This window comes from Colius striatus, chromosome 8 (assembly GCF_028858725.1).
Source record: "Colius striatus isolate bColStr4 chromosome 8, bColStr4.1.hap1, whole genome shotgun sequence".
In the NCBI taxonomy this organism is placed as follows: domain Eukaryota; kingdom Metazoa; phylum Chordata; class Aves; order Coliiformes; family Coliidae; genus Colius; species Colius striatus.
In genome coordinates this window covers 1,583,341-1,600,162 of record NC_084766.1, presented here as the reverse complement: position 1 = coordinate 1,600,162, position 16,822 = coordinate 1,583,341, and the positions used below count along the sequence as shown (strand labels likewise).

Sequence of the window (16,822 nt, the reverse complement as noted above, 5' to 3'; positions counted from 1 at the left end):
GGCTGCTCATGGCTTGCTGCTGTGTTTCTGAAAGGTGGAGCCTGGAGCTGCTGCTAATTCTTGCATGGTTGGGACAAGAGGTGACATCCTCCCTCCCAGAAAACTGTAAGTAGTTGGCATTCCTTGTTTTCTGCTGTCTGCTGGGAGGAGTCTGTGTGTGCTCAGTCTGTTCTGGTCCTGAACCGACCAGAAGCCCAGAACAGGGTTTCTAGGGGCTGAGTTGAAAGCAGGGACTTGGCTGTGGAGAAACTTGCTGCCACCTGGTGAGCTCCACAGGGAAAACCAGCCCAGTTCTCCCTGCATCTGTGGGCAAACACAGGATTTCACCAGCCAAAGTCCTTCCTGGTGTGCAGAACAGCGTTGCTTGCAGAGCTGCTTGCATTCCAGCCCTTCCTCCTGAGTGGGAACATTGGCCCCGCTAGCAAAAAGACAGAGGGCTGGGAGGGGGCTGCTTTTCTCTTAGGAAGAGGTAGGGCTCTTCTGCTCTCAGTCTGAACCCTTGAGGACAATAGTCTCATGAGCAGCGTGCTTTGTTCTTTTGCTTGGTCCTGGGAAGCCACTGGGCTTTTCCAGAGGCAGGAGAGACACCGTCTGCTCGCGCTTTCCTCCAGTTTCAGTTCTCCTCACCCATTCCACAGTTCTTTGTTACCAGCATGTAGTGAAAGTAACCTTTTGCTGTGGGAGAGGTGAGTGCCTTCAGGACACAGAGGCATGAAACATCTAAGCTGCTTCACTTGGAAGGAAGCTTCCCCAAGAGCAAAGAAACAAGTCAAAGCTTATGAGAGCCTTGGTTGGAAAGCTGTGCACAGCTGTATCACAGGGGTGCTTGCAGCACAGGCTGCCCAAGTTATGCAGAGTGGAATGTCTTTTAGTCTCCCCAAATCTGCTTCCATCCACTGTTCTGTGTTTGAATTAATTCTGATGGGACCCAGAAACGTTTACCTTAGAAGTACAGTTCAGTTTAAGTCAGGTTTCAGAAGGCTGATGGAAGTGAAATGGCTTTTTTTGGCATGGTGAGCTTGATGTCTATTGTTTGGCAAAACCCTTGATGTAGGAGTGAGAGGCTTTGGAATCAGCTCTCCCAGCCCTCAGTACTGTGGTTGGCAGGGCAACAGCACGAGGGGCTGGCTGTTTGTGTGAGGGGGTCCCGTCAGACGGTGTTGTTTGGTACCGCGTTGGTTGGAAAGGCTGGGGAACACGCTGCTGGGCTCGAAGCTCCTGAGGCTGGAGACACACTCACTGCAGCTTTCTGCAAACCCAGCTGTGCTGTTCAACACAAAGGCCTTCAGAAACATCCACCTTGTCACTTGTGCAGGTCCCAGCAGCCTTCAGGGCAGGTGGACACACGTGTCCTGGGCCGTTACCATTTGCACAGCACCTCGTCCCGCTGCTCAGGCACTGGCTGCACATCCCACTCCTTCACAGTTCCTTCATAACCAGATCTGAGCTGATGGGCACTAACCCCTGCTGGTAGCCAGCTTCAGAAGTGAACCAGGGGCTACAGTCAGGTTCCACACAGCCCTTAAACCGGGGGGGTGTGAAGTGTTCTGCGTCACAGCCCGGGGCTTTGCTGCCACCCACTGCTGCGGCTCAGGGCTCTGGAGGAAGCTGCCGAGCGCTGGAGATTGAGCTGCACCAAGCAGCTGAATCCCCCGTGAGCCTGGCAGAGGGCAGGGGGGTCTGTCTGGGAGGAAAGGAGCACGGCTCACAGCTCCTAGACAAGATATCTCTTTTATTATACAACAGAGGAGAGACTGTGCTGTAAATTAAGGCGGTTGGAAGTGCAACAAGCTCACGGAATCAGCAAGGGGGCTGTTTGATTGCACATGGTTGAAAATGATGTGTTTTGCACACGAGGAGAGGGTGTGTGCAGGAAGCAAGCTGCACACCCTTGGCTTTAAAAAAGGAGAGCAAACCCCCGGCCCCGGCCGCCCTACTGCCCAACGATGGCCAGCAGCAAGCGCCGGTAGTCGCCGCTCGTGTCACTGGAGATCATTGCAGCCAGGGGCTTCTGGTACAGCTGTGTGAACATCTGCTTAATCTGCACGAGGTCAATCTGTGGGGAGAAGGGAAAAGAGGCACAAGACTTGAGCCCGGTGTATGATCGGCTCTCCCACGTCCTGCCCGAGAGGGCGCACGGCGCCGTGCCCGCAGGGGAGGGAGAGGGCTCCTCACCTCGCTGCGGCTGACGATGATCCTGATGAGGGTGGAGTCATCCGTGCCAGCTCCCTTCATGGAGTGATAGAGTCTCTCTGCAAAGAAGGCCGGGCGGTTCAGAGCACACTGCACTGCAAGAAAGCGTATTTCGAGGGTCAGCTGCAGCAGGGTGTGCTGGAGGGAGTCGGCAGGGGACAGCCAGAGGCTGGTGCTGGGGGTCATTCAGGATCCTCTGGCTCACAGGCTGTGTTTCACAGACCTCAGTGTAGTTTCATGCTGACCAAGTGAGTTATTCCTCCACGGGAAAAGTTGTGGTTACTAGCAGTTAGCTTCTCTGGAAGTGCTTTTCCAGCTGGCTGGAACCTTTATTCTCAAGTAGGTAACTTAGAAGCAGCCCTTCTCCTGGGGTCGCTGGGCCCAGCACAGGCTACGGGCATCTGACCTTCCAGTGCTAGGATCTCCCTAACAAAGGCACAACTGCAGAGTTCTCCCTCCAGCAGTCAGGGATGGATCTCGTTTCAGTTGGCCTGCTCACTCTCAGAGACCAGCCTGCATTGTGGCACACGAGCCTCTGAGCTGAACTGCTCCACGGGCCTCTTTAGCAGAACATAATCTGGGAAGCTTCTGCTTATCCATCGTGGCTACAGAAGCGCTGTAGTTTTGGTGAGCACTGGTAGGGCTGGGGCCTGCAGATCCACTAGTGCTCCTATATCTCCCTGAGTGGCTCTCACCAGTGCCAGATGGGGCTGCATGTGAGCTGCCTGGCTGCAGTAAGCCAGCAGGAAGAAGGGAATTCAGAGCAGCTCTTTTATTTTGCTGAGGTTTTGCTCAGCAAAGGCTGAGCTGTTTGGGGGGTAGGTGGAGGCAGGGAGGAGGAGCAGAAAGAGAACTGCCTGAAGGAGGTTCCTGTTGGCTCTGTGATCATGTGTGGGGGTGGCTCAGCTGTCTGAGGAGTGGTTCCCATGTCCCCTTTCCTAGTTCCAGTCCTGCGTGGGGGATGCCTGCTTTCTCCGATTAAGTGTAAAGAGAATAACCTGAACAACTGAAGCTACTTTAGAGCTGTCAGAGTCTCAGGCTGGGTGCTGACTTGCCACAGGGCCCGTGTTGGACCGGCTGCTCCCTCAGTGCCCTGCAGAAGGTTTAATTGCCCAGGGGAGGGAGGGACACAGCACTTACAAATAGTCTTCAAGCCACGTTCCACGTTTCCAGAAAACTCCCGGTCGATGCTGCTCAGCAAGTCGCGATTGGCAACCTGCAGGAGAGAGCAGGATGCGGGTGAGGGAGGGCAGCAACAGCCAGCCTCAGCGGGGCACACCCTGAGCAAGCCCGTGTGACAGCAGTGAAGAACTCCTACCCTGGAGTACGCCTCGACTGTTGCTTTCAGTTGGGGAAAGCTTCTGCTTGCCAGAACCATATTAAAGCAAGACTCATCAGTCCCCAGCTTCCCTTCACCTGCTTGGTACAGACGCTGAGCATCTTCTTGAGCCTTTTGGTAATCCACAGTTTGATTCTCATCCCGGTTACCCTGAAAGCAAGGACAGCAGTGTCAGGCCAGGTCCCGACAGGGATGGCTGCGCCTCAGCTGCCTGCCCCAGGCGCCGAGCAGACAGCGAGACCCCCGTGAAATACATCACCTTGCTTTAAAACTCCTCTTTGGCTTTCGGTTTCTTACAGGTGACGGACACAGAAGTGGCCCAGAACCCTGTCCGTAGGGTGTGCTTTAAGCTGCAGGTGCACCGGCTCAGACCATCTCACCCCTACCCACCACCTGCTAGTCCTGAGTAAGTCCTGTGCTGAAGTCTCTGGGTTACTCAGTAATGCAGCTTTCTCCTGATCTGTTTGTTTCTAGGCTTCAAGTTGCAAAGACTCTTCCCAAAGCAACTAAGGAATTCCCTTACTGAATATGCACACCTGAAATCTCTCAGGCCTTCTGTTTTACTTAGGATTCGCTGATTTCAAGTGAAAATGTCTCCAGAAAGCACTTGACTCTAGTTGTAATATGTCAGCAGGGCTTCTGTGACCTCCCGGGGGCTTTGGGCCGGGGTTGTTGTTGCTGCCCAGTGCATGGCTGGATACTGCTGAACGTGCTGGCTGAGCAGGCTGCATACATGCTCTCCAATGCTCTTGTGTCTCTGGTGGTTAATACAGTATTTAAGTGATGTGACTGTCGGTTACTGTAAACTCCTGGGTTTATCACAATAAAACTCAGCAGCATGAGCCTCCCAGGGTTTGTGTTCTTGTGGGTTGTGAGTTTCTGACCAAACAGCTCGTGCAAAGCCGAGCTCTCACACAGGCAAACGAGGCAGAGAGGGGTCAGAGCAGTTCTGACAGCAAGCAGGCAGCTGGAGCAGAGACATGGGGCAGCTGCCTCAGCACGTGTTGCTTCCTAAACGTGGGTAACTGCAAGTTCCTGCCCTTCAGTGCCAAAGGGGACCACAGCACTACAAAGCACCTTAACAGCAGTGTGGGGCACTGCTTCTTAGTGTCACTTGGTCACATCTGCACCAGCCACCGACTACATGCAAGTTCTCTGGGGTGAATACAGGCTGCTAGATTGGGTCACACTTCCTACCTTCAGACCTGTGATGAACTGCATCTCTTCCCTTGAGGAGGGGCTGAAGTGTCATATCTTGTCGTTAGGGGACAAAATGAGTGGCCTCTAAAAACCAGACAATGTATTTATGGAGCCCTTAGGGCCAGGTGCATCCCAGCCAGACCCTACACTGTGACCTCACCAGAACCAAGAAATCACAGCTCACTTGGCACATAGATACAAGCAGTCGCTCAAAGTGCCCCGAGGTGTCTGCTCTGATGTCCTCCTCGATGTCCCTTCCGAACTCTGCCTTGTAGCACGTCACTATTTCGCGTATTTCCTGGTTTGTCCTTGTGCAAAGGATCTCAATCAGCACTTTCTCCTGGGTGCCTGCTCCCTGTAGGCAGAGGAAAAAGAGGGCATAACTACAAAGCACCACCTGGTCGGTCGTCTTACCCGTGAAGCTAAGCGGTCACCTGTTGCTGCAGAGCCTAACACAAGCTATGTTGTAAGAGCAGTCTCCTTGCAGTGAGCAAGCACCAAGTCTTCTGCACACTTAAAATGCAGTGAAGGAAGATTCCTCAAATACTCTGTTCTGCACAGGTTCAAAAACAATCCCCTCCCCACCACCACCATGCATCCCCAACAGCGACATCGTCAGCCAGAGTCAACTGCAAATGGTTCAGGCAGGAAAGTCTTTGGCAGTCTTCCTCTGGAAATGTCCTGGGGGAAGGCAGAGCCTTCTGGTAGTCGTCACACCCAAAGATCCACACCTGAGTTCTGTTTTAGTCAGTGCACAAGTGTGCTCCCTCTTCCAAAAGTGGCTGCTTCCACATTTGTCTTCTCTGTGTGCCAAGAGATTTTCCTGGCACGGCCATCTGTGTCCAGGCAAGGATTAGACAGGAGTGTGTGTGTGCGAGGCCCCGTGTGAGGGTGTCTCAGCAGAGCAGCCCTCGGGTGCTGCCTCTTCGGAGGTGATGGACTGGAACTCTTTACCTTCATCGCGTGACGTAAACTCCAGGCGTCGTAGTAGGTGCTTGGCATGAAGAGGGCTAGAATCAGCTCTTCCACATTCCCACTCAACTCAGACTTCAGATCTTTAATTAAATCCTGTGCAATTACAAACACAAAAAGGGCTTTGGAGAGTGTTAGCCATGGAGATTATATATTGAACACGCTCTGACTGACTTTTGTGATCAGTCTCTGCCTTTGTGCTGCTTTCCTCTAAAGCTTTGTTTTCCTTCTTATAAAGAACTTCCCTCTGTCCAAGCCTCTGGTAGCTCAGCTCTTCTCTGCTGTTTCCTCACTGATTAGGACCTAGTCAGGTCCTGAAAAAGGCCACAACTATAAAGTTGTGCTTTAAGTTGCAAGAATTTAAATGGGGATGAAATGAAATGACCTCAGCCTTCTGTTGACCAGCCATTCCTCAACCAGATCCTTACAAAAACCCGATTTCAGTGCATTAAAAACCCTGCAGTGCCAGACACTAGTGCCAGGACAGTCTTAGCTTGATTATTTTCTCTCTCTCAAGCGTTACAGGAGCAGTGAAGCATCTTGTTTGGTCCGGGATGGAGGCAGCCCCCAGCCCTGCTTCTGCCAGGTGTCAGGACAATACGGGGTGTCCCCCGGTCTAGAACCGAAAGGAGAGCATTGAAAAAATGCCCAAACCACTCCCCAGGGCTAAAATGCAGTTGGGCAGTGGGAGCATCAGCTGCAGGTTTGGCTTTGGTTAGTGGGAGCAGAGAAGGAGGAACGTACCTTGCCGTACATGGTCTTGAAAGCTGCCTTGATCTGTTGCCTTTGGTCGTTGGAGCGGTTAGCGACCACGTCAATGATGGCCTGCTCGTCAGTCCCTTGCAAACAGGAGAGCAACTGCACGTGAGAACCCCTGACAGTCCCCCCCAGGCTCTACAGTTCATCACCCTGCACAAACAACAACTGCTTAACTCTACCAAATCTTGGCTGTGACCTCACCTACCGAACTGCCCGAGTCACTCTGGCGGTGTGACTTTTGGGAAGCTCGGGGAGCACAAAATGTGTGGTTGAGTAAAGAAGAACCGAAGGCAAAGACAAAACAGCAGTGAGGAGCTGAGCTCTCAGCAGAAGCTGCAGCTGCTCTGGTTCCTTACCAAAGCCCTTCATAGCTTTGCGTAGGATTTCCGCGTCCCGGCCGGCGTCGAAGTTGGGGGCGGCTCGGATTGTGCCCTGGGTGGACTGAACCATGGCTGCGGGCTGAGAGTGAGAGTTACATGTCACTGGCTCCCCTGCACCAGAGCAATGCCAGCAAAAAGCACGCTTTGGGATCAGGAACCTCCCCCCGTCCCCCATTCTGTCTTTAACACGGGGCCAGGGCGCTGTTGTGTCGTGTTGAACGCTTTGGCCCAGCAGGGGCGAAGCAGCAAAGAGCCACTCGATGAGTGATTATGCACAGAAACACGCTGTGGTTTTGTTCTGGTTGTACTCTGAGAGGAGCTGGCAACTCTCAATGCAGAACACACTGTGAGTTGTTGGAGGGCAGTGGTAAAAACACTACAGAAGCCGTGTGAGGTTGGTGAGAGAACAGCAGCCAGCACGTACCGGGCCAGGCATCGGAGATGGTGCTTGTCCACCGGGATACCCTACTGAAAATAAACCAAAGAACGAGGTCAAAGGAATGAGGTAGGTCTGCTCTTACTAGGTAAATGCTGTCTACTCTGAAAGTAAAGCCATGTGAAGACCTACCACTGCACAGCACCCGTCTCCCAAGTAACAACACCCGTCGTGGTCAGTAACTGAACGCCCCGTCCTCGGGGGTGATGGGAGGAAGCCACCACAGGTCTGTGCTGGTACACACAGCAGCAAGGCAATCTAAAACTACTGATTTACTGGTGCTGTGGGAGCTGGAAGGATCTCTCCTTACTGAACGCTGCTGTCTCTGACTGAAGCCAATAAAGAATGCGTGCCCTGTGCTCCCTTTTAAAGTCACACGACACACTCTGCAGTGTCATGGGTATAAACAATACATACTAGGAATCCTTTGGTGCAAGCAGAATTGAAGGAATCTTGTTTTGTGATCCAAATCACTGTGAATACAGTGGGTAGAGCTGCTTTTTTGTGTGCTGGAGTTTGACTGTGCTCCGTGGTGCACCTCTATGTTTGTGTTTACCATTTCCACATCAGCTCAGTTGCTCTTGGGACTAGCAAAGCAACCCTGAAAAACAAGGGTCTGCTGCTCTGAATGTCTTGCAAATGCAACTGACACATGCCAGGACAAAGATCATCTTGGTGGTAACTGAGCACTGAGAGCGTTAAAACCACAGTGTTGTTTTTAAGCAGTCGTGTGCGTTCTCCTCTCTGCTTCCCCCACCACGCCAGGAACACACAGATCCACCCCCTGCAGGTCAGCAGACACTGGATTTCCCACTTCCCATCAGATACTTGCAGCCTGAAGAAGGATCAGCATCGAAAGCACCACGTCAGGACCGTTAATCACTAACAGCCAGCATTTTGGAGGTAGCACCTACAGAGATGGTTCTCACCAGCCCTTCGGTGGTCTTGCCAAGAAGGGTGGTAGGAGGTGTACAGGAGGCAGTCCTCGGCAGCTAAAGGCAGCAAAGGTAAGGGCCTCCTTTGTTCCTGCCTGTCCTCAGATCTCTTGGCTTAACCTTGGGTGCTTACAAGTTCCTTAGACACGACATACCTGGGATTTGTGCTGGTCCACCTCCAGCGTAGCTCTGGGCAGGAGGCTGTGGGTAGCCCCCGAAGGCAGGGCCGGCGGGAGGAACACCGAACCCAGAGCCTGCGGGAGCTGGGAGGAGAAGGGAGGCTTCAGCACGCTTCACGTTTTGTGCTTGTGACACAGCACAAGTGAGCACTGAGAGGCTGATTTCCCCTGTCCGTGCAGCGGCCCAAGCCCATCAGGGCCCTGCCATGAGCCCAGGGGTGCGTGCTGCCCGGCTGCAGCCTGCCTGGCTGCTGACCCCGACGGCTGGGCAGAGCCGCTTCTCTGCGCGGCGGCTGAGCACGGGGAACGCTCACGCCAGGCGTCGCTGCCGAGGGGCGCCCCAGCCAAGGCCTTACCTCCAGGATAAGGCGGCATTCCTGCAGCCTGCGTGGCTCCAGGGTAGCCCCCCGGGGCAGGGTAGGCTGCTGGGTAGCCGGCAGCGGGGGGCGCAGCGGGAGGGTATCCCCCGGGAGCCGCGGGGTACGGGTACTGGCCGGCCGGCGGGTACACGGACTCCTGCCCTGTTGGCTGAAGCACAGAGAGGGGATGGCTGTGTGCCTGCCAGCAGGGCGCTGCAGGAGAAGCTCAGCTGTGTGCCTGCCAGCAGGGCGCTGCAGGAGAAGCTCAGCTGTGTGCCTGCCAGCAGGGCGCTGCAGGAGAAGCTCAGCCGTGTGCCTGCCAGCAGGGCGCTGCAGAAGCTCAGCTGTGTGCCTGCCAGCAGGGCGCTGCAGGAGAAGCTCAGCTGTGTGCCTGCCAGCAGGGCGCTGCAGGAGAAGCTCAGCTGTGTGCCTGCCAGCAGGGCGCTGCAGGAGAAGCTCAGCTGTGTGCCTGCCAGCGGGGCACTGCAGGAGAAGCTCAGCTGTGTGCCTGCCAGCAGGGCACTGCAGAAGCTCAGCTGTGTGCCTGCCAGCAGGGCGCTGCAGTAGAAGCTCAGCCGTGTGCCTGCCAGCAGGGCGCTGCAGTAGAAGCTCAGCCGTGTGCCTGCCAGCAGGGCGCTGCAGGAGAAGCTCAGCTGTGTGCCTGCCAGCAGGGCGCTGCAGTAGAAGCTCAGCTGTGTGCCTGCCAGCAGGGCGCTGCAGGAGAAGCTCAGCCGTGTGCCTGCCAGCAGGGCGCTGCAGTAGAAGCTCAGCTGTGTGCCTGCCAGCAGGGCACTGCAGTAGAAGCTCAGCTGTGTGCCTGCCAGCGGGGCACTGCAGTAGAAGCTCAGCTGTGTGCCTGCCAGCAGGGCACTGCAGTAGAAGCTCAGCTGTGTGCCTGCCAGCGGGGCACTGCAGCAGAAGCTCAGCTGTGTGTCTGCCAGCGGGGCACTGCAGTAGAAGCTCAGCCGTGTGCCTGCCAGCAGGGCGCTGCAGTAGAAGCTCAGCTGTGTGCCTGCCAGCGGGGCACTGCAGTAGAAGCTCAGCCGTGTGCCTGCCAGCGGGGCGCTGCAGGAGAAGCTCAGCCGTGTGCCTGCCAGCGGGGCACTGCAGCAGAAGCTCAGCTGCCAGAGGGGCGGCCTCCTGCCCCACGTGCCTCCAAGGCAGGGCCGGCTGCGGAGACACGAGGCCCCGTGGAGCGCTCCGGGTGAACGCACAGCCTCGCCGGGCCCTGCTCCAGCATCTGACTGCTCCCACGGTGAGAAACCAGCCCCTCACAGCAAATCACACTTGCAGACAGCGGCTGCTGCCGGCTGCTCGCTCGCTCTGTGCCTCTGAGAAGGCTGCAGTGCCCCCGTCACTCCATCTCACATGGAAGACCAAGCAGGTCTGCACCTCCTGTCTCTTCTCCAGGGGAGCAGCCCTGCCTGGACACACTCCTCCCTGTCCGTGCTGTGCTGGGAGGCCACAGGCACACACAGTACTCCAGCTGTGGCCTCGTGAGCACAGAGGAACGATCACTTGCCTTGGCTTTGCTCCTGCTAAAGCCCGGTAGGTCAGTACCTTCCTCCCCTGGGACACACTGCTGAGCCACGTCCCACTTGCCAACCAGCAGCACTCCTGGTCCCTCACAGGAAAGCCACTACTTCTGTCCCTCCCAAGAAGGTGAGCCCAGCTAGGCTTGGTCTCTGTGGGTCATTAGGAGCTCTCCTCCTGTTTGTATAGGACTGCTAAGAGCTCGGTGTCTTTTAACGTCTGCCTCTCTCTCACCAGCAGCGTGTTAAATGTGACGTGACAAGAGGTGGGATTTTGTCCATTTCCTTCAGAAGCCCAGGCTGTAAAGCACAGGCATCCAATGACCAAACCAAACCCTGGCTCACACTGAACAGCTGCTAAATAAACTGGAGTTAAGCATCCACGTGCCTTTGTTCTGCCACGTGTGAGATGTGGCAGCCATACCACAGAGGCTGCTGCTAGAGCAGTGGAAATACTGACTTGGTTTAACCAGGATCTCTGAGGGAAAACTCTGTAAATTAAACATCATCCACTTGATCTTTAAAGCCAGGTATTTGAAATCAGCTTCAGAATGAAGCATAATGGATGGACTCACTGCTCACTTGCTGGGAGTGTGTTCTGTAGCCCATGAAACACAAGACTACTTAAGTTCCCACGGCTACAGTATGATCAGTGCCCTACTGATAAAAGCACACAGCTGCAGCTAGTATGAAAGAGACTGCAGCATCAGCCACAACCAGTCCAGCCTTACTGTAAGTTGTGCTGGAATTTTTAGTCCATTCAGTCGTGAGATGAAGGTGGAACAAAGTCCTGCAGCTGGAGGAGAGGGGTCAAAGTCAAGCTTCAGTGTCTTTTGTCCTCAGGAAAATATTTACTTGGTGGTGTATGAAAGCTGGGCTACTTGAGTCAAGCATTCCAAGCTCTTCCTGAGGGTAATGGCCACTGAAGTTTGTTCAGCATCTCTGCCAGTCCTGGGATATGGGGGCACTGAATATTTGGTAGAAACTCTACTAGAGACTGGTCCAGAGATTCCCTCTGACCCTGCAGGTAAAGACCCTCGTATTGATGTAAAACCTACTGGTACTGTTAACAAAAGATCTGCTGAGACAGTTAGCTACAGTAAAAAAACCCCAACAAACAAAAAACCAAACTCACAAGAAGCAGATAAACGAGACCAAACGATCAAAAACCTTTCTGGAGCAACAAGCAACATCAAAAACAACAACAAAAAAGCCCCAAAAAACTTAAACCTCCTTCTTGGAATTCTTAAGAGACAACTGTAAGTCATCCTCAGGGGTACACAGACAAAACCAAGACAGATCTCTAGAGAATATGTGAACTGACAGCTACTGTTTACACACAGAGTGTAGCAAGGAGGGGTGTTATACATGAGGAACACAACACACTGAGGAGCTGTACTTACAGGGTAGCCAGGGAACGCAGGATAGCCGCCAGAAGGGGGGTAACCCGGGTACGACATTCTGGGGGGAAAAAAGAGATTTTTCACTGTCAAGGCAGTGTATCTAAGGTTGCAGTAGTTATTTTTCTTGCTGGTTACCCGTTAAATCACTTAACAGTGTGTTTAGGAGGGTTAGAACTGCTCAGGAGTGCTTGTCTGGTATTAAACCCACTGTTGGGGTTTAAGCCCAGGCAGCAAATAAGCAGCATGCGGGGCCCATGGGATGGGCAGCAGCACGGGGGTACGAGTAGAACTAGGGGACTGAGACAAGAACAGTATGATAACAACAACAAAAGGACAGAGAAATAAAACCCAGGGGAAAACAAACCCAGTTTTTCACACACGTGACCACAGCAAGGAGGATTCGGAAGGGAGGCATCTTCAACTCTGTAGGTCAGCTACCACTCTCCCTTAGGGTCTGACAGACACTGAGGCCTGACCTTCCAAAAAGAGCTCTGAACTACAGCATACCCCGGGAGCTGCCAGCAGGAGGGGGCTGAGCCCTTAGCCACAGCATAAGAGGGGCAGGCTAGAGCAGGGCCCCAGTCCTGCACTGCTGTGCTCACAGGAGGAGCTGCTGTGAGACAAGCAGTACCCAGAGGCTCATGTGATGGAAGCAAGTGTAACCCTCCAGCACTGGCAGCAAGGTTGCTGTTTCCTGACACTGTTTTGGTCTCGTTTTTAATAGAGGGTCTTGGGACAGAGATCATCCCCTCTGTTGCCAGCCGGCTGGGCAGGGAGTTGAGAGGCTCTCTGCCAGGTTATGAACCATTTAATGGCAGGAAAAAAACCAGCCAGATCCCTGCTGGGGGCCTGGGAGCTCCTCAGGGCACCTTTGAGACAGCACACAGCAGAGCTGCATAACTCCAGGGACATGGGACACGTCCCATGAATGGGGAACACAACAATGAGTGCAACACAGCAACTGATGATTCACGTTCCTAGGTGTTCCCTGGCCAAACTGGGTGGATTTGAAAGCAGAATTCTTACTGCCTCAGCCCATTAAGGCAAAAGGCAGTCACTGAGTTGAACATCTGAGATTTAACGTGGAGAACAGCAGGAGGCTGTGGAGGCTGGGTCAAGTAAGGGCCAAAAGCACGTTGCAGAGAAGCACAGCCACGCCATCTCACACTGATAAACCTGCAGCATCGCTTCCAAACAAAGGGGGAGAACACCGTGAGGTGTATTTGTAAATCCACACTTTAATCATATCACTGCTCACAGCTATTTGTTCCCCTGTGAAGAAACACCTTGCACCAGCTCCTGTGCACTTCTTATTAGACAGCTGCTTGAATGGGCTTTCATGTGGCTCTCAACAGCACGTTGCTCTCAGCGTTGCTGACCTGAACACTCAATGGTAACTCCTTTCAGGGACAAGATGACCAGCAACAACTTCCTTCTGATTTCAGTTTCACTCTTCCCGCTGACAGGAACGTATCGTGTCAGCAAGAGTGAGTATTAAAAACCAGCCAACCACAGAAAAACTTCTTCAGCTTGTCAGCTTCATGCAGTCCAGCTGAAGTCACGCCATTAGGACCACAGGACTGTAAAGCCCCTGGAACTTGCCAAGGTGCACTGTATCATTTCCCCTGTGCAACTCACGCTGGTTTTCAAGATGCAAGAGCTGTATGAAGTGTAATGTGTGCAACAAATGAGACCCAGTAATCATTTAACCGTGTTAAAACAGACCAAGTTTCACGCTTGTTGGTGAGATGCTTCATTTAGGATGAACTCCGGTTTCCAGCCGTGTCTCTGCTTTACCTGTAAGCTCATTCTGGCAAAAGAGCTTTTTAAGGTGTGAGCTTCCAACGTGCCATTTCTGAGCAAACAAACCATCAAGGCTATGTTGTACTTTTTATTAGCAACTTAACCACCCACATAAACTCGCAGGGCACCAGTGAGCTGCCTTCCTTTTGTTGTACTGGTTCCTTTTTGATGTTGAGTCTGGGACGTGAGTTCTTTTGGGCCAGGCACTGGGAATCGTAGTGCTTGACTGAATGACCTCCCCCTCTTAGCCAGACCCCGATTCCTCTTTGCCATTCTCCTGAACCACACAAAGAAAAGAGAAATGCTTCCTTTGCGTTTGCCTGACCTAGCTGATATCTGGGTTTGTGTCTGAAACGAAAAATAGTGATTAGAGTGACAAAAGGGTCAAGTAACGACCCTTCAATTACTAATGACACGCTTCCTTTATTTCAGGCCTTTTATAACGGGGCAGACACGATGCTAAACTGGGAGTTCAGACGCGCCTCTGCCACCGGTTACCAGAGCCTCTCACAGACAGCAACAACTACGGAAAGCTCGCTCGGTGCGGAGCTGCGTTTCCAGGTGGTGAATTAAGTCACGTAATTGCACGCACGGAGTAATTAGCGGACACCTGCGTGACCGCGCTCACCCCAAGCGCCGGCAGCTCGGGCAGAACGGAGGCCCCGACACCACGGCTTGTACAACCACCACGACCCCGCATCTGCGTTGCCACCCGCGCTGGGCGGAACGGGAGGCCCGGCTGTGGCGGGGCACCGCTCGGGGCTGAGTCACACGGCGGAACGGAGCGCCCGCGGGCGCAGATGGCACCGACGGCCGCGCTGAACGCGGCTCCCCGGCGGCAGCTCAGCAGGCGGCGGCCCGCGGAGCCCCCACACGGGGCACGGAGGAAGGTGCTCCGCGCACACCCGCGCCCCCCGCCCCGGGCACACGGCCCCGCCCCGGGCACACGGCCCCGCCCCGGGCACACGGCCCCGCCCCGGGCACACGGCCCCGCTCCGCGCAGCTGCGCCCCCCGCCCCGGGCACACGGCCCCGCCCCGGGCACACGGCCCCGCCCCGGGCACACGGCCCGTGCTCCGCGCACACCTGCGCCCCCCGCCCCGGGCACACGGCCCCGCCCCGGACACACCCGCGCCCCCCGCCCCGGGCACACGGCCCGTGCTCCGCGCACACCTGCGCCCCCCGCCCCGGGCACACGGCCCCGCCCCGGACACACCCGCGCCCCCCGCCCCGGGCACACGGCCCGTGCTCCGCGCAGCTGCGCCCCCCGCCCCAGGCACACGGCCCGTGCTCCGCGCACACCTGCGCCCCGCGCCCCCCGCCCCAGGCACACGGCCCGTGCTCCGCGCAGCTGCGCCCCCCGCCCCGCCACACCCGCCCCAGGCACACGGCCCGTGCTCCGCGCACACCTGCGCCCCCCGCCCCGGGCACACGGCCCCGCCCCGCCACACCCGCCCCGGAGCCCGTCAAGGAGCCGGTGGGGCCGCCGCCGCCCCGCTCTTTGGGGCCGGGAAGGACGGCCATGTCTCGCCCCGGTCTCTCGGCACCCCGTCAGGCGGCAGCCCCGGGGCTGCGGGAGGCAGGTACGTTACTCTACCCGCGGGACCCCGTCCGTGCTCCGCGCCGGGAGGGCAACCCTCGGGCGGGCCGGCGTCGCCCTCCCTCAGCCGGACACCTGCGGAGCCCCGGGCCGCGGCCCCGCTGGCAGCGGCTGCCCCAGCCCGCCCGTGCCGCGAGGGGAGCGGCCGCGGCCTGAGGCGCGGGGCCTCCCCTTCCCCCGGCTGCCTCACCTGAGGGGAAACCCTGCGGAGCCTCCGGCCGCTCTCCCGCAGCTACACCGCAAAATGGACGCTGTGGGGCCGTGCGGCGCCCGCCCCGCCCCCGGCACCGAGCCCGCCCCGTCCCGGCCCACGGGCCCCGGCCTCCCCCCGAGGCGTCCGGCAGCGGCTCCCGGTGGCGAGCGCCCCGCTAACACACCGCCCCTTTCCTTCGCTGTCTCTGCAGGTTCGCCCCATGTTGCTGAAGGCAAGCTGCGGTCCGCCCGAGGCATGCCGTGGTTCTCCTTCGCGGCTGCTGACAGGTAAGTTCAAAGATGCAAGCGCCACACAAACGCAGAGCCGTTTGGAGCTGTGACGAGAGGTGCCAGGCGAGGCCGTCCCATGAGAGTCTCTAACAGCCATCCCACCAGAGTCCCCCTGGTCCTTCCCACAGGAAAGGAAAGGAGAAGCCCACACTGCTGTTTCCCTAGAGCACAGCTGCAGTGGAGTTCAGCCCTAGTGCATGCAGCTCTAAATCCAGTCGGTTATCCAGTAACACATGGGTCTGTAGATCAAGATCATCATTCAGGAGCTGGCAGGTAGTCAGCCCGGTCCTCTAGACCACCAGGGCAGCGTGTAACAGGTGAAACATAGCGAGGACAGGCTGAGGAGTTGCTCCTTTTTATGTAGTTACTCATGATCAGGGTCTAGATCCCAAGAGGGCATCAGGATAAGGTTATCCTGAGTACTACTTGTCTAGAAAGAAACCTTGTAGTTATTTGTGTGCAGTTGTGGGAAGTGCAATTACTGTTCTGTTTCTGACTGTTGCAATGTTTATTCATATTGTACTTGGAGAAGACACTACACACATATAGTAGCCCATCCTTTACCCGGTGGTTAATTATTCCTAAGAGATTCTGACCAGCAAGAGACAATTTATGAAGGATCCATCTATGACATTATGCACCAGTTACTCGAGATTATTCCAAGCAGCTTTCCTCTTTTTTATGATAATCATGTTGGCAGTTCAGAGACCATTAAAATGCAAACATCTCCTCTCCTGCAACCTGGCACACAGCTTGAGCTCCAGATGAAACAACAGGCACTGTTACATTTGTCTGTAAAACAACACCAAGTGCAGGCAGCAGAAAATAGGTAATAATTTACCATGCTTGCCCACTTCAAATGAAAAGCACCTGCAGCAACATAAGGAATCTAATAAATGACCTATCTTCAGTAAATCTGAGCTTGTTCTCCCAGAACACACCAGGAACAGCTTTGAGAATTTAATCCTCACAGCATTCTTCAGCTGACACTCCCAGTGTACTTTATTTCACCTCTGTTAAGCACATTTCTTTCAGGACAGGTATCTATTTAAGTCCTTGTTTCCATGAGAACTGAGAACATTTTATAAAATACACAGTTCTTTCTCTCCTCCGTTTCTCAGGCTACTTGTATTTGAGCTGTTCAGGAAAGGAACAATCTCTTTTCACAAACAAGTGGGGAAAGAACAAGAGAAAACATTTTAACAGAACAAGGCATGTCTGAAGAATCTGTTAAATGTGTTACTTGTCTC

General features: G+C 55.1%; 2 protein-coding genes across 8 annotated transcripts in view; one reads left to right on the top strand and one right to left on the bottom strand.

Annotated features, from left to right (window-relative positions):
• PPP3CB (protein phosphatase 3 catalytic subunit beta) overlaps positions 1-4,361 on the top strand; it is a 50,355-nt gene extending 45,994 nt beyond the window's left edge. The window contains exons 14-16 of one of the 6 annotated variants that reach the window (XR_009819180.1): positions 35-3,649; positions 3,832-3,888; positions 4,007-4,361. The gene's annotated coding sequence lies outside the window, so the exon portion shown is untranslated. The other 5 variants (XR_009819182.1, XR_009819179.1, XR_009819181.1 and 2 more) reach the window with 5 other exon arrangements.
• On the bottom strand, positions 1,713-15,363 carry ANXA7 (annexin A7). 2 transcript variants are annotated; one of them, XM_062001177.1, is made up of 13 exons: positions 15,280-15,363; positions 11,688-11,745; positions 8,750-8,921; positions 8,370-8,477; positions 7,268-7,311; positions 6,820-6,922; positions 6,449-6,543; positions 5,687-5,800; positions 4,917-5,087; positions 3,512-3,682; positions 3,334-3,409; positions 2,176-2,288; positions 1,713-2,056 (listed from the first exon to the last, which is right to left on the bottom strand). In XM_062001177.1, the coding sequence occupies exons 2-13, from the start codon at positions 11,742-11,744 to the stop codon at positions 1,934-1,936; spliced, it is 1,347 nt and encodes a 448-aa protein (XP_061857161.1). In that variant the 5' UTR covers position 11,745; positions 15,280-15,363; the 3' UTR covers positions 1,713-1,933. The 2 variants fall into 2 exon arrangements, with proteins under 2 accessions (XP_061857161.1, XP_061857162.1); XM_062001178.1 differs by having other exon boundaries at positions 7,268-7,308.
• Positions 15,364-16,822: the final 1,459 nt, after the last annotated feature.